This window comes from Salvelinus alpinus, chromosome 34 (assembly GCF_045679555.1).
Source record: "Salvelinus alpinus chromosome 34, SLU_Salpinus.1, whole genome shotgun sequence".
Classification (NCBI taxonomy): Eukaryota; Metazoa; Chordata; class Actinopteri; order Salmoniformes; family Salmonidae; genus Salvelinus; species Salvelinus alpinus.
Genome location: NC_092119.1, coordinates 15289786 through 15306723, shown reverse-complemented (window position 1 = coordinate 15306723; position 16938 = coordinate 15289786). Strand labels below are relative to the sequence as shown.

The 16938-nt window shown below is 44.5% G+C and overlaps 1 protein-coding gene across 3 annotated transcripts in view; it reads right to left on the bottom strand.

Annotated features, from left to right (window-relative positions):
• Positions 1 to 257: 257 nt before the first annotated feature.
• The window catches only part of LOC139563599 (putative Polycomb group protein ASXL2), a 24852-nt gene continuing 8171 nt past the window's right edge, over positions 258 to 16938 (bottom strand). For 2 of the 3 annotated variants that reach the window (XM_071382400.1, XM_071382401.1), the window contains exons 5-12: positions 11737 to 11855; positions 9080 to 9185; positions 8736 to 8795; positions 8314 to 8477; positions 7333 to 7429; positions 6968 to 7073; positions 5581 to 6769; positions 258 to 5445 (exon numbers count right to left, since the gene is read on the bottom strand). In XM_071382400.1, coding sequence (XP_071238501.1) covers positions 3268 to 5445; positions 5581 to 6769; positions 6968 to 7073; positions 7333 to 7429; positions 8314 to 8477; positions 8736 to 8795; positions 9080 to 9185; positions 11737 to 11855 — 4019 coding nt within the window. In that variant the 3' untranslated portion in view covers positions 258 to 3267. Of the gene's footprint in view, positions 5446 to 5580; positions 6770 to 6967; positions 7074 to 7332; positions 7430 to 8313; positions 8478 to 8735; positions 8796 to 9079; positions 9186 to 11736; positions 11856 to 12242; positions 12408 to 16938 lie in introns of those variants that run through there. The other variant, XM_071382402.1, reaches the window with a different exon arrangement.

Below are 16938 nucleotides of genomic sequence, written 5' to 3'. Positions count from 1 at the left end.
ATTAGAGTAGAGTCACATAACAGTTACAGCCAGAAGAGTATGATCCACCCATGAGTCTGGTTCCTCTCTTGGTTTCCTCCTAGGTCCCTTCCATCTAGGGAGTTCTTCCTGGCTACTGTGCTTCTGTATTGCTTTCTCTTCGGGGTCTAGACCGGGTCTCTGTCAAGCACTTTGTGACAACTGTTGATGTAAAAAGGGCTTTGTAAAATATGTTTGATTGAATTTGATTGACATACAAATGTCACACACAATCAAAATGTTTTCTCATTGTTATTTATTCTTTGTTGACAAGTGCTGATTACTATATTACATTCACCTGCATTTTAAAATGGAGACTTTAAAATCTAAAAACAGCAAAAATGACACAGACTGAGGGGAATGTACCCTTCACAAGACAAACAAACAGACATTTTCAAACCATTATTGATTGCCCGATGACACTTAGAAAAAACTTTCCCCCAAATCTATCCTCAACCTTTATTTTTTGTCCTTAGGTTTCAAAATTAATCTAATCAATATATCCCCCTGAATTTAGGCTGTCAATTGCTTTAAAAAAAAGTCAATCAAAGTTTGAGAAAAAGGACAAAGTTGAGTAGGCTACTAAATCAATTATTCATCAATAAAAGACGTTAGCTGCCTGTTTACAAAATGTACTGTAGGTAAAAACAACCTTCTCTTTGCAATCCAGTCATCATCACAAGTCAGTCAACAGATTTTTTTTTGTTTTTTTTTTAACCATTAATACTCAATACTAAACTTCATTAAAAAGTTTGCAATGATAGAGGGGAAATCATAAATATAAGGTCTCTTTTATATCCTTATAAAATATGAACCCTCCATTTCTGAACCATTTGGTTGCTTCCCAATTGGCGCCCTATTCCCAACATTATAAAGGAATAGGGTGCTATTTGGGACGTAGACTTTAAACTTTTTGAGAATCATGTGATACACACACACACACACACACACACACACACACACACACACACACACACACACACACACACACACACACACACACACACACACACACACACACACACACACACACACACACACACACACAGAGCCTGGATCCAATCCACCGACCACTTACAAATGGTGCCATGAAATTGTATTGTTAATTTACAGGCATGAATTTTTCCCTAAATAAAGCACATAGTTAATGCTGGAAATATGTGTAAGACATAAAACAAAGACCCTTATCTTATTAACCAAAGTCATTACAAGAGCATTCAGTTCAGAGGGTTAAAATATTCCAGGCAGGACTTCAGTGGAAAAGGACATAAGAATCAGAAAACCTGGGGATTTTTTTCTGTTACAAAAGTAATTGGTCTGTCCACTCAAACAAAAACATTTAAAAAAAAATACCCTGTTCTTAAAAAAAAAAGAAGATTTGTAAATAGATTTTTTATATTAAAATATATGACTTAAAATATATTACTTTCTTTAACTAGTCAGACATTTAAAAAAACGAGATCTGATCTTTTAGTTTTCATGAGGTGACTTTGGCATGTTACCATGGAAATGATTTCTATAAAATATACCGGTACTCAGCAACTATCTTTAGTTTTAGTCAGATCATTCAAAAATATGATTGATACATTTAGATTTTATAATTGCAATCACCATGCATACCAATATTATGTGCCTTTGCTTTATATGTAGTAAACTGTACCTCTACCTCCCTATCAACCTGTATATACCAGGAGCCTATACTTTGAATGGTTTCTTGAGAGTACAGCATTTAGCGTTTAAATACACATTTTTGCGTAGTTTCTTTTAGAGATATAAACTCTTTTGCAATAAAACATATAATGTTGGATATAATGTTGGATATGCTTAAGCAACGTACATAAAGCTTAGATAGAGAATTCATTTCTAAATATAGCTTAAAGACAATATTTACAAAGCAAAAGAATAATACATTTTACTCCCTTCTTTCTCTGAGTGTTTTAACTGTACATCACGGCTAATAGTTACGTTGCTATCCACAAACAAGCATCCACGTATGAAAAATAATGCGTCATGAGACAGAATATCTTTAAGTCGAGGTTTTAGGAGGCAATGAAGGTTCACGGTGTCGGTAAAACTTCACCAATGACCTTAGACTGAAATGGGAAAGATCTTAGTTAGTAGTCTTGCCGCAGATCTGTTAGTACTGTATTGACAACTCCGATGGCCACTGTCATAAAACAATACAAACAGATCTGGAACCAGGCTACTCAGCTTGCTCCTCGAAGGGCACTATTTATCCATTTATCTGTGAAGTGCTTTAACTTTTCAACACCATGTTAGAGTACGAAGGCTGTACACTACTTGTATAGTGTACACTACATGTACAGTGTACACTACATGTATAGTGTACAGTATACACACAGTAGAGCTGTCATTCAAGTCCTTTGCCCAGTAAGTGTTAGTACTTAGAAAAGCTAAGTGCAATCATTGTGACATTTTTTATAATCAAAATAATAATTTCAAATATCTATTCTCTCGTTATATATCTGTAAGACTGTTTCTAGTACTGTAAATATATAAATGATTGATTGCAACCTTTAAAATCGATATAAATCAGTATATTTGTACTCCCCCACCTACACACAAACCCCAAAGAACTCCCTTCTTCACCTTTTTAAACATCATAACTTAAACTCCACAACAAGGAGTGGCAGTCTTTAACATAACAACAGTGTTATTACGTTCTACAAAAATAGCAACATTCATTTTTTTCTTTCTTTTTAAAAATCTAAACTATCTTTACAAAAATATAGAACACTAACATGTCCAAGTGCAAAGTATTGCCAAGATTCAACATGTCTCAAGTCTGAAAGGTGCAGATTTGATTTGAACAGTTCAAAACAAAACTACTACTGTGAATTGCCCAAAACAAACCAGTCTTTCTCAGATGGAACAGATTAAACAAGACTATGACCGTCTAGCGTAAATGCTTTGCCTCCCCACTGAAAACCATGGGTTGGGTTTAGTATGGCCACTGTGCATTTTACCCTGGTAACCATGGTTCGGGTCAATCCCACTTCAATTTAATCAATTCGGGAAATAAACTGACTTTGCAATTCCCCTTTTTTTCTGTGAGGAAATTAGAATCGGAATTCAAATCAGTTTACTTCCTGAATTGAAATCGAATTGACCCCAACCCTGCTGGTAACTACTTCTTGACAATGGTAGATTACTTGATGCTAACTTATTCCTTGGTGCAACAATAAAGATTTGAAACAAATCATTTCTACATTTCTAACATTATTAGTTTTATCGTACCACTAGACACGAGACACAGAGTTTCGAAGGGCCAATGCAATCGTCATGGCAGAAGGCCCCACACCCTTTACACATGATCATAGCTTTGAGTCGGCAGTAGCATTTAGACTGAACGTCCTCTATACCAGATACCTCCATACACCCCTGCTCTGGAGACCCCTCCCCCTGGTTTATGTGGTCCAAAGGGTGACCGGCAGGTATGGTAGTGACGGTCACTGAGAAAGACATGACACTGCCGGTGCCACTGCCGCTGCCCCCACCACTACCTGACACAGAGAGGGAGGTGCTGGAAGCGGTACCTGAAACAGCAGCACTGTGGTTCAGACTCAGAGTGTGAGGTACAGACATGCTGATGGTGCCACTGTAGCAGGACCCCACCATGGATTCCTGATTATTGATTGGAGGTCTCTGGGTTTGAAAGGCAGACGGATGCTGGTGAGTACTGGGGTGACTGGGGTCCATGGTCCCCACGTGGGGAGATACAGATACCCAATATGGCTCAGAATGACCACCCTGTTTACTATTGCAAAGTTCCAGGTGCCTCCTGTGCTGTGATTGGGTGAAAAGGTTGGTTTCTTTGGCTCTTGCAGAAGTGCCACTGTCTCTCTCTGTACTGGCTAAACTGTTGTCCTTCCGTTCCGGTGGACAGCCCTCCACTGATGGAGACTCAGACTTTATCCTGGAACAGCGCTGAAAGCCCAGAGCTTCACCCATTTTTGTGATTGAGAAGCCCTGCTGTTCCATCTTGACTCCCCCGGCTGAGTTAGAATGAGAATGAGGCTTATTCTCCACTGACTCCTCCCCTTCGTTAGCCAGCTCCTCTCCCTCTGTGTGTTCTCTCTTCAGATTGGCCAGAGGGGTCAGTGAGGTGTTGGCGGTAGCCAATGGGTGGGAGCGTTTACTGCTCTCTGAGCCTCGTCCGTACGTGGAAACATTGAGGAGGTAGTGCCCTGACATGGCAGGCCTGGACATCCTCTTCCTTCCAGGGAACCCCGCAGAGAACCGGGGACGATCCCCACACTCCTCCTGGTGCCCTAGATTGCAGGCTCCAAACTGGGCACGCTGAGCCTCGCCTGAGACCCCATACGGCTGGTTCTGGTGCTGCTGGGTGGCCCTCTGCATCAGAGCCCTGAGGATCTGCTCCTGGATGTCTTTGTTAGGTGTTTCCCTTTGATGGTGCTGGAGCTCTGCCAACTTACCTGCTCTTGTTCCAGGTATGGCAGAGGGGGAGCGGCCTATGGATCCTTGCTGTTTGGATCTACTGTTGTCCTCCACACCACCAGAGTGTAGGTACTGACTCTGGCTTTCACCACTGGCTGTCCCGGCTGTGCTGTGGGACTTTATCTTCCATTTGTCATCATGGGAGGGTTTGGTCTGGGCCACCTGGACCTCTGCCTTGGCCAGCGGCTTGGGGAGGATCTGTTCCAGAGGAACCTCTTTCCCCTGGAGGAGAGATGTGACCAGGGGGTTGTTGGCTGGGATGAAGTGGCTAGCCCTGGCTGCCATGGAGCCTCCAGATACATACTGGCTCTTCACACCACACACAGATGAAGTGAGGCTAGAGGTTGACTGGGGACCTGATGGGTGTGATGTATGTTGACTGTTCCCATGTTGAGGCCCCATCAGAAAACCTGGGCTCATGTTACAAGCAGAGTAGCCTCTCTGTCGGTCATCAGTGAGAGACGCTCTGCTGGTGTTGGAGCCTCTTTGAGACAGGCTAAGGTCAAAGGGCACAGAGGAGCCTGATTGGACAGAACGGGAGTGGGCTAGTGTGGTGAATGCATCGGGTGATTGACAGGTAGATTGACCAATGGTGAGGCTTGCTGGCAGCTTGGTGGTTGACTGAGATTGGGTGGAGCTTTGGGTGGAGGAGGAGGGTCTGGAGTGGAGGGTCTGAGCTGAAGCTCTATGGTTTCCTTGCTCTCCACTGCCTCCTCCTGGTCCTGGGCCTGGTACTGCACCTTTAGAGAAGGAGCTCGCTGCAGCTGCTGCTGCACGTTGGGTCCGGGCTAGCTGGGCTTTAGCCTTGATGTCAGCCAGAGTGCGAGCACCAATGCGTCCGGGGCTAGGACCAGGGCTGGGACTGAGGGAGACAGGGAGAAGGGTCCTGGGGGACACCTGGGTTGGAGATGCAAGGACTGGGACTGATAGGATTCGCGACACAGTAATCTGAAAAACAAAGTAAACAAGACATTTAAAAAAATGTGTGGGCCTTCCTGGTGTTAGTAGACACATTTGGTCTAAATGTACCTGACGCTTTTATTCACCACAAATACATTCCAATATACAATATTAAATTGTTACCTGAAGCGGGGGCACTCTCTCTGCTGTTGTTACTGTGGCTGCTGGAGAGGTTACCACAGATACTGCTGGTGGAGTGATGCGGGCCCTCTTCTCTGGAGTCAGCTCTACTTCCTGTTCACTGGACGAGGACTTCCTTTTCAACGGCTCTGGGGATGGGGTGGTGGGTACAGGGGTGGTGGGTACAGGGGTGGTGGGTACAGGGGCGGATATAGGGGCGGATACAGAGGTGACTGACACAGGGGCTGAGGCTCCTCTCTCTGGTGTAACGCCAACATCTTCCCTCCTCTCCCCACTATGCTTGTCCACTCCCAGAGGCTCTGGAAGGTCGATGGGCAGTGATGAACTGAGCTTCATCTGGGGGCAGACCTCTGGATGACTCTCCTGGGCAGGGGATGGTGGGATCTCAGGGGTTGGTGGGATCTCAGGGGTCGGGGGGATCTCAGGGGGCGAGGGGATCTCAGGGGACGGGGGGATCTCAGGAGACGGGGGGATCTCAGGAGACGGGGGGATCTGAGGGGACGGGGGGATCTCAGGGGACGGGGGGATCTCAGGGGACGGGGGGATCTCAGGAGACGGGGGGATCTGAGGGGACGGGGGGATCTGAGGGGACGGGGGGATCTCAGGGGACGGGGGGATCTCAGGGGACGGGGGGATCTCAGGGGATGGGGGGATCTCAGGGTACTGGGGGGTGTCTGGCTGGGCTTCTTTCAAATCCTGTTCCTCATCTTTCTCCCTCTGCTTGTCTCCAAGTGGAGTAACCGTTGAGGTTGAATCCACCACATCATGTCTCCGCACAAGAGCTGCCTCCACTGCCACTATAGGTAGGGATAAACCTCTACTACGAGTCCTGTGTCTGGGGTACTCAACCTCCAGTGTCTTCTGAACGATCTTTGGCAGCACCGGTAGTACAACGGGTGGGACTGCTACTGGTTCGTCTTGAACAGGCTCTGGCCTTGACTTGGTAGGTTCTATGGGTTTACATGTCGGGTTTATGGGCAGTGATGAAGATCGGAGCCTCCTCTCTGAAGAGCGAGTCTGGCAGCTGTTCGCAGGGATCTTGGCGTCTTGCAGTACTTGGCCAGCAGGACGTGGCTGTGATGGAGGAGACGACTGGGCTTTGGTGGCTGAGAGCTCCAAACTGAGACCAGACTCAAGCAGCTCTTTGGATTCCTCTAAGCTGAGTCCAGAGCTGGATAGAAAGAGAGGGAGGGGGGAGACATACAGAATGAGAGTGAGAGATCAGCCAACTGCATAAAGAAAGGATAACTCAAGAATGTTTAAAGTATATAAATTACAAGTAGCAAGTTTGGTCTCTGAGAAATAAAGCTTGATATAACAATAATTGCTTTATATTTTAAAGATTCCAGCCCTGAAAAAAATGACTTACTTTTCACCATAGTAGTTCTCAAAGAAGCTCTCCTTCCAATGCTCCACCTTCTTCCCCTTCTCAATCTCCTGACGCATTCTCAGCTGCAACTCAGGAGTGAACTCACCTGGGTGGTTTGGAAAATATAAAAAGGTTTACGAGACATTTAAAAAAAACAGTTACTAGAAATATGAAAAATAGCAATTTTTTATGAAAACTTTAATAGTTGAGTATTAACACATTTTATCCATGTTCTATTTTGAAGCAGAAACACAATCACCTGGTCCAAGATCTGTTTGTGCGGTCTTGCCAATGGTCATTACCAAGCCAAAAACCATCAAGCAAGAGAGCACAAACAGATCTCGGATCAGGTTAGAAGCACTGACCTTCCGCCAGTCGTTCCTTCCAGGACTGAGCTGCTGATGTGAAAAACTCATTGTTTAAGGCAGAACTGGTGACCTTCAACAGACCATCCATACAGGCCTAGAGATACAGACAGAGACGCATTATGTACATCATCATCATGACAAACTGCAGTATCATCATCATCACTATCATCATCATCCTTTTCACTAATCATCATCATCACCATCATTATCACTATAATCATCATCACTATCATAATGATCATTATCACTAATCATCATCATCACCATCATTATCACTATAATCAACATCATCACTATCATCATCATCATTATCACTAATCATCATCATCATTATCACTATCATAAGTATCACTAATCATCACCATCATTATCACTATAATCATGATCATCACCATCATTATCACAATAATCATCATCGCCATCATTATCACTATCACTATAATCATCATCATCACTATCATAATTATCACTATACTATCATCACTATCACTATAATCATCACTATCATCATTATCACTATAATATCATCACTATCACTATAATCATCATCACTATAATCACCATCATCAGTACATAAAGAGAGACTCACCATGTGATTATGTCCTGCAAATACCTGGGGTGTATTCATTAGTCGGATCCTGTTGCAAAATGTTTTGTCTGTTGCAAAACGCTTTGCAACGGAAAGCATTTACCGTTTACCCCAGGAACCAAACAGAGGAAACGGAACGAAACGGGGAGGAACCTACCTGAAATTGTCCACCATAAACTTTAGTTTTCTTTGCAAAACATTTTCCATTTGGAGTAAACGGTTCCTGTTGCAAGACGTTTCGCAACAGACTAAACGTTTTGCAACGGAATCCGAATAATGAAAACAGGAATTATACAGGTGGACGATTACAGGAATTAGTCGCAAGTTGAGTCTCTTGGTTTTAAACCTCTCTGTCGCTAGAGACCTGATGATATCCAGTATGGCCCCACCTGTTGGTCGCCCTCAGGCAGTAGCGTCAGTAGCCTCTCTTGGCACTCTGTGGGCAGGACAGAGAAGGTGTGTTTGTTGATCAGGGCACGCAGGTTGGTGTTAACCAGGATAGAGTCTGGTGTCTCAACGTCTATCTCTGCACACTTGGTATGCTTCAGTTGCCCTGGAGACAACACAAGAGAAGAGTAAAATCATACAAAACAACAAGAGAGGATACAGAGACTTGGTACTATACTGAGCCTGGTCCCAGATCTGTTTGTGCTGTAGACAACTTCTATGGTTGTTGCTATGTTTGACGTGTCAATAACCATAGGAGTTGGCAAGACAGCACAAACAGATCTGGGACCAGTCCAACAGACTGGCATGTATACGCCGGCTATATGTAAAGGACAAAGATGAGCTGGATGAGTCTACTACTGACGTGCACTCAGTCGACTGGACCTCTGGGACATCTTCCTGGTACCAGCAGCAGGACAGGAGTCTGCTTGGTCAGACAGAGAGAGAGAGAGAGGAACACGATTAGATTTAAACACAATTTAGCCACACAAGTGGATACACTGCATTTAAAATGTTTCGCCCCCTTTTTTAGAACTTGTATAAGAAAGCCATAAGCACACTGCTTTGTATGAAGGATATAGACTAGTGTTAGACTTGAGATGACCACTGATCATCATCGACAGTGATTGTTTGTGTTTCCTGTAGGCTTCTACTAAGGATGTATATCAACAACGTAGTGTACTGGATATGTGGAAGTCTGCCACCTACCGGTCTTACTGGCAATGGTGTCAGTCTTAAGCAGTAGTCTAGGGCTGGAGGTTGTGGGCATGCCCCCTTGTCTCCGCTGGTTCCTCTGCTGCTGCTGCTTCAGGGCCTGGGGGACAGAGAAGAGGAAGAAGGAAAATCATAGATTATTTACCAGTGCCAAGATGAATGTCAGCTCCTGTCTTAGACTCTACGTGGTTTAATTAAGCATTAAGGCCCAAGGGGGTGTGGTATATGGCCAATATACCACAGCTTAGGCAAGACCCAACATGGATACAGTCCTTAGCTGTGGTATATTGGCCATATACCACAAACCCCCAAGGTGCCTTATTACTATTATAAACTGGTTACTAACATAATTAGAGCAGTAAAAATAAATGTTTTGTCATACCCGTGGTATACGGTCTGATATACCACGGTTGTCAGCCAATCAGCATTCAGGGCTCGAAGCACCCAGTTTCTAATTGACATTTTGAACCAAATGTGTAGTGTATATCATGTGATGTATTCTAAACTCAGCACAAAAATAAACGTCCTCTCACTGTCAACTGTGTTTATTTTCAGCAAACTTAACAACGAGCAGTATGGCTGGTGGCATTGTCATGCTGGAGGGTCATGTCAGGATGAGCCTGCAGGAAGGGAAAAGGATGACTTCGCTGTAACGCACAGCGTTGAAATTGCCTGCAATGACAACAAGCTCAGTCCGATGATGCTGTGACACACCGCCCCAGACCATGACGACCCTCCACCTCCAAATCGATCCCGCTCCAGAGTACAGGCCTCGGTGTAACGCTCATTCCTTCGACGATAAACCCAAATCCGACCATCACTCCTGGTAAGACAAAGCCGCGATTCGTCAGTGAAGAGCACTTCTTGCCAGTCTTGTCTGGTCCAGCGACGGTGGGTTTGTGTCCATAGGCGACGTTGTTGCCGGTCGATGTCTGGTGAGGATCTGCCTTACAACAGGCCTACAAGCCTTCAGTCCAGCCTCTCTCAGGCTATTGCGGACAGTCTGAGCACTGATGGAGGGATTGTGCGTTCCTGGTGTAACTCTGGCAATTGTTGTTGTCATCCTGTACCTGTCCTGCAGGTGTGATGTTCGGATGTACCGATCCTGTGCAGATGTTGTTACACATGGTCTGCCACTGCGAGGGAGATCAGCTGTCCCTCCTGTCTCACTGTAGCACTGTCTTAGGCGTCTCACAGTATGGACATGGCAATTTATTGCCCTGGCAACATCAGCAGTCCTCATGCTTAAGGCACATTCACGCAGATGAGCAGGGACCCTGGGCATCTTTCTTTTGGTGTTTTTCAGAGTCAGTAGAAAGGCCTCTTTAGTGTCCTAAGTTTTCATAACTGTGACCTTAATTGCCTACCGTCTGTAAGCTGTTAGTGTCAAACCGACCGTTCCACAGGTGCATGTTCATTAACTGTTTATGGTTCATTGAACAAGCATGGGAAACAGTGTTTAAACCCTTTACAATGAAGATCTGTGAAGTTATTTGGATTTTTACAAATTATCTTTGAAAGACAGGGTCCTGAAAAAGGTTTCTTTTTTTGCTGAGTTTAGAATCATCACCACTTTCACTATCGCAAATTAGTTGTACTGTCTAACGGGTAAATTATTTGTTTAAATGCCATACATAGCATACATTTTCACGAGGCCAAATCATTCACTATTCTTCATTCTTTCTATTTTTGCAGTATTTATTATAATAATTTTTTCTTAATTTAACCCTATTTAACTAGGCAAGTCAGTTAAGAACAAATTCTTATTTTCAATGACGGCCTAGGAACAGTGGGTTAACTGCCTCGTTCAGGGGCAGATCGACAGATTTTTACCTTGTCAGCTCGGGGATTTGAGCTTGCAACCAACGCTCTAACCACTAGGCTACCTGCCGCCCCAGTATATAACAGTTACAGATGGAAAATAAACCCAATGTCTACTCCGTGTGCCTCACCTTGGAGCCAAATCTTCATCTGACTAGGGTTTCTTTTGGCCCAATAAACCCGTAAAACTGTTTTTACACACACAGCTGAAAATGCCACAGTATTACAGATGGAACTCATTACGATCTGCAATCAACTGAAAATCTAATTATGCAGAGCACAAAAGGCTAATGGGGCAACCAAAGTGGCACCCAATAGATTGCACTACTTTTGATCAGGGCCAGCAGGGCTCTGGTAAAAAGTAGTGCACTATATAGGGAATAGGTTGCCATTTCAGATGCAAGCTAAGGAAGACCAATGGGAAGGTTTGTGAGGAAATTAATACAACTCAGCAAAAGGCGTTTATTTTCCCCTCTCACCCCACACCCCCATTGTGTTTTTAAAATAACTTACACAATATGTTTTTGAAACAAAGAAGCAGTTAAATTTAACAAGCACCGTGAACGTCATGTCTGCATTTATTTGACAAAACTGGTATTTTATTCTACAAAACTGGTGTCTTTAGCCACATTTCATAAATTAGAGCTATATTAGCACAGGGAGCATCACTGAGACACTGATAGGCACTCAGGAGGCAAGAGGTCAGCAGTAGGACCTTATTTAACCTTTATTAGGTTAGTCTTGTTGAGAAAACATCTCTTTTACATCTCTATTAGCCAGTGAAATTGATACCGAAGACGATGGAGCATCAGCACAGTGGCCTACTGTACCTGTTTGAGGGCCTTCTTGCAGTGTTTCTGTGAGGGAGAGATGAGCTTGCTGCTGGGGACAGAGGGAGATGAACAGCGTGGCTGAGGAGACAACGGATCAGGCGGCAGCTTAGAGGGCCCTGGGAAGGAAACACAACATAGCACAACTTAGATAGACAGTCAACAACACATTATTAGGCTTAGAAACATCAACCCCCAACGTTAACATCCAAAAAGCTGATAACATCAACATGAAATTGATGTTATTTTAGTGTTTCAGTTCATCTTTAAGATGGATACACCAAAGTAGATATGTTTTTTTGAGATCATACACTATCAAATCTGTTGCATATAGTTAATTAATTAATCAAAAAGATTGATGAAAACATACACAACATTTTTGCCTTTTTAAATGAAGAATTGTCTTTTCAAACACCAAAAAACCCACCTGCTAGTAGCAAGATTACTTAAAACAACAGCTATTTCCTGTTTTTTTTACAAGGCTTGCATGTTCATTTCTCACTCACCGTAGCTGTAACCCTTTGACCTGTGTCTCTGTGGTTCTTTTGATAGCATTTGCTCTGATGGATTTCTTTTGCAATGGTATTAAAAACAATAACAATAGAAAACAAAAACAGAAAACAAGATGTCCTTGTGTTCAGTAGATAACCTATTACTTTGTTTCAACGGTTCCTTAACTCATTCATATGAGTACATGAGGAAGTGTGGCTCAAACATCATTTAAAAAAAAATATATATTTCCTGTTATAACAGGAAAAAAATAATGACAGAAATGGCCGAAACTTAAACTCCTTCTAAAGTGTTACTAAGATGGGAAACAGTCTGATGTATGTACAGTATTTATCACAAGATGTAAAGCTGCAAACTCAATAGTGAAAATAGAAACACCACAATAACTTCATGTTTGGGTGGGCCCGGCACCAAGTTATAAAGAGTAACGTCTGCACCCAAATGAGCATCAGCACCCATTTCAGTCAATTTCAAGTAGTGTAATTATATAGCCTAATCATCATGGAAAAAGGTGAAACTGAAATACAGGCAACTGCCAAAATAATGGAAACACTTGAGTAAATGAGGGATTCAAAGTATTTTGAAAGCAGATGCTTTCCACACAGGTGTGGTTCCTGAGTTAATTAAGCTATTAACATCCCATCATGCTTAGGGTCATGTATAAAAATGCTGGGCAGGCCAAGAATGTCTATTATATTGACAAGATATTTGAGTGACCACTCTAAAAATGTAAATACATGTCCTCAAAGATGAAAGGCAGGCGGGAAGAGGCAAGATCAGGTGGGACCATTCTAGCCAATGAGAGGGCAGATACGTGTGTACGCAACAGGCCATAGAGATAGACAGAGGAATCATCTTTGTATCTGTGCCATTATAGCTATAACAGTTGAGGATGCCTGGTTGTTCTTTAAAAGTAATTTCCTCACCATCTTAAATAAGCATGCCCCTTTCAAAAAATGTAGAACTAAGAACAAATATTGCCCTTGGTTCACTCCAGACCTGATTGCCCTCGACCAGCAAAAAACATCCTGTGGCGTACTGCACTAGCATCAAATAGTCCCTGCGATATGCAACTTTTCAGGGAAGTCCGGGACCAATACACACAGTCAGTTAGGAAAGCAAAGGCTAGCTTTTTCAAACAGAAATTTGCATCCTGTAGCTCTAACTCCAAAAAGTTCTGGGACTGTAAAGTCCATGGAGAATAAGAGCACCTCCTCCCAGCTGCCCACTGCACTGAGGCTAGGAAACACTGTCACCACCGATAAATCCACGTTAATCGAGAATTTCTCTACGGCTGGCTATGCTTTCCTCCTGGCTACCCCAACCAACAGCTCCGCATCCCGCACAGCTACTTGCCCGAGCCTCCCCAGCTTCTCCTTCACCCAAATCCAGATAGCAGATGTTCTGAAAGAGCTGCAAAACCTGGAGCCGTACAAATCAGCCTGGCGAGACAATCTGGACCCTCTCTTCTAAAATTATCCGCAGCCATTGTTACAACCCCTATTACTAGTCTGTTCAACCTCTCTTTTGTATCGTCAGAGATTTCTAAAGACTGGAAAGCTGCCGCGGTCATCCCCCTCTTCAACGGGGGAGACACTCTAGACCCAAACTGTTACAGACCTATATCCATCCTGCCCTGTCTTTCTAAAGTCTTTGAAAGCCAAGTTAACAAACAGATCACTGACCATTTCGAATCCCACCGTACCTGTGCAATCCGGTTCCGAGCTGGTCACGGTTGCACCTCAGCCACGCTCAAGGTACTAAACGATATCATTACCGCCATCGATAAAAGACAGTACTGTGCAGCCGTCTTCATCGACCTGGCCAAGGCTTTCGACTCTGTCAATCACCACATTCTTATTGGCAGACTCAACAACCTTTGTTTCTCAAATGACTGCCTCGCCTGGTTCACCAACTACTTCTCAGATAGAGTTCAGTGTGTCAAATCGGAGGGCCTGTTGTCCGGACCTCTGGCAGTCCCTATGGAGGTACCACAGGGTTCAATTCTCGGGATGACTCTTTTCTCTGTATATATCAATGATGTTGCTCTTGCTGCGGGTGATTCCTTGATCCACCTCTACGCAGACGACACCATTCTGTATACATCTGGCCCTTCTTTGGACACTGTTAACTAACCTCCAAATGAGCTTCAATGCCATACAACTCTCCTTCCGTGGCCTCCAACTGCTCTTAAACGCTAGTAAAACTAAATGCATGCTCTTCAACCGATCGCTGCCTGCACCCACCCACCCGACCAGCATCACTACTAATCAAATCAAATTTTATTAGTCACATACACATGGTTAGCAGATGTTAATGCGAGTGTAGCGAAATGCTTGTGCTTCTAGTTCCGACAATGCAGTAATAACCAACAAGTAATCTAACCTAACAATTCCACAACTACTACCTTACACACACACACAAGTGTAAAGGGATAAAGAATATGTACATAAAGATATATGAATGAGTGGTGGTACAGAACGGCATGGCAGATGCAGTAGATGGTATAGAGTACGGTATATACATATGAGATGAGTACTGTAGGGTATGTAAACATAAAGTGGCATAGTTTAAAGTGGCTAGTGGTACATGTATTACATAAAGATGGCAAGATGCAGTAGATGATATAGAGTACAGTATATACATATGAGATGGGTAATGTAGGGTATGTAAACATTATATTAAGTGGCATTGTTTAAAGTGGCTAGTGGTACATTTTTACATAATTTCCATCAATTCCCATTTTTAAAGTGGCTGGAGTTGAGTCAGTATGTTGGCAGCGGCCGCTAAATGTTAGTGGTGGCTGTTTAACAGTCTGATGGCCTTGAGATAGAAGCTGTTTTTCAGTCTCTCGGTCCCTGCTTTGATGCACCTGTACTGACCTCGCCTTCTGGATGATAGCGGGGTGAACAGGCAGTGGCTTGGGTGGTTGTTGTCCTTGATGATCTTTATGGCCTTCCTGTGACATCGGGTGGTGTAGGTGTCCTGGAGGGCAGGTAGTTTGCCCCTGGTGATGCGTTCTGCAGACCTCACTACCCTCTGGAGAGCCTTACGGTTGTGGGCGGAGCAGTTGCCGTACCAGGCGGTGATACAGCCCGACAGGATGCTCTCGATTGTGCATCTGTAGAAGTTTGTGAGTGCTTTTGGTGACAAGCCGAATTTCTTCAGCCTCCTGAGGTTGAAGAGGCGCTGCTGCGCCTTCTTCACAACGCTGTCTGTGTGGGTGGACCAATTCAGTTTGTCCGTGATGTGTACACCGAGGAACTTAAAACTTTCCACCTTCTCCACTACTGACCCGTCGATGTGGATAGGGGGGTGCTCCCTCTGCTGTTTCCTGAAGTCCACAATCATCTCCTTTGTTTTGTTGACGTTCAGTGTGAGGTTATTTTCCTGACACCACACTCCGAGGGCCCTCACCTCCTCCCTGTAGGCCGTCTCGTCGTTGTTGGTAATCAAGCCTACCACTGTAGTGTCATCCGCAAACTTGATGATTGAGTTGGAGGCGTGCATGGCCACGCAGTCGTGGGTGAACAGGGAGTACAGGAGAGGGCTCAGAACGCACCCTTGTGGGGCCCCAGTGTTGAGGATCAGCGGGGTGGAGATGTTGTTACCTACCCTCACCACCTGGGGGCGGCCCGTCAGGAAGTCCAGGACCCAGTTGCACAGGGCGGGGTCGAGACCCAGGGTCTCGAGCTTGATGACGAGTTTGGAGGGTACTATGGTGTTAAATGCTGAGCTGTAATCGATGAACAGCATTCTCACATGGGTATTCCTCTTGTCCAGATGGGTTAGGGCAGTGTGCAGTGTGGTTGCGATTGCGTCGTCTGTGGACCTATTGGGTCGGTAAGCAAATTGGAGTGGGTCTAGGGTATCCGGTAGGGTGGAGGTGATATGGTCCTTGACTAGTCTCTCAAAGCACTTCATGATGACGGAAGTGAGTGCTACGGGGCGGTAGTCGTTTAGCTCAGTTACCTTAGCTTTCTTGGGAACAGGAACAATGGTGGCCCTCTTGAAGCATGTGGGAACAGCAGACTGGGATAAGGATTGATTGAATATGTCCGTAAACACACCAGCCAGCTGGTCTGCGCATGCTCTGAGGACGCGGCTGGGAATGCCGTCTGGGCCTGCAGCCTTGCGAGGGTTAACACGTTTAAATGTTTTACTCACCTCGGCTGCAGTGAAGGAGAGCCCGCAGGTTTTGGTAGGGGGCCGTGTCAGTGGCACTGTATTGTCCTCAAAGCGGGCAAAAAAGTTGTTTAGCCTGTCTGGGAGCAAGACATCCTGGTCCGCGACGGGGCTGGTTTTCTTTTTGTAATCCGTGATTGACTGTAGACCCTGCCACATACCTCTTGTGTCTGAGCTGTTGAATTGCGACTCGATTTTGTCTCTGTACTGGGACTTAGCCTGTTTGATTGCCTTGCGGAGAGAATAGCTACACTGTTTGTATTCGGTCATGCTTCCGGTCACCTTGCCCTGGTTAAAAGCAGTGGTTCGCGCTTTCAGTTTCACGCGAATGCTGCCGTCAATCCACGGTTTCTGGTTTGGGAATGTTTTTATCGTTGCTGTGGGTACGACATCGTCAATGCACTTCCTAATGAACTCGCTCACCGAATCAGCATATTCGTCAATATTGTTGTTGGACGCGATGCGGAACATATTCCAATCCGCGTGATCGAAGCAGTCTTGAAGCGT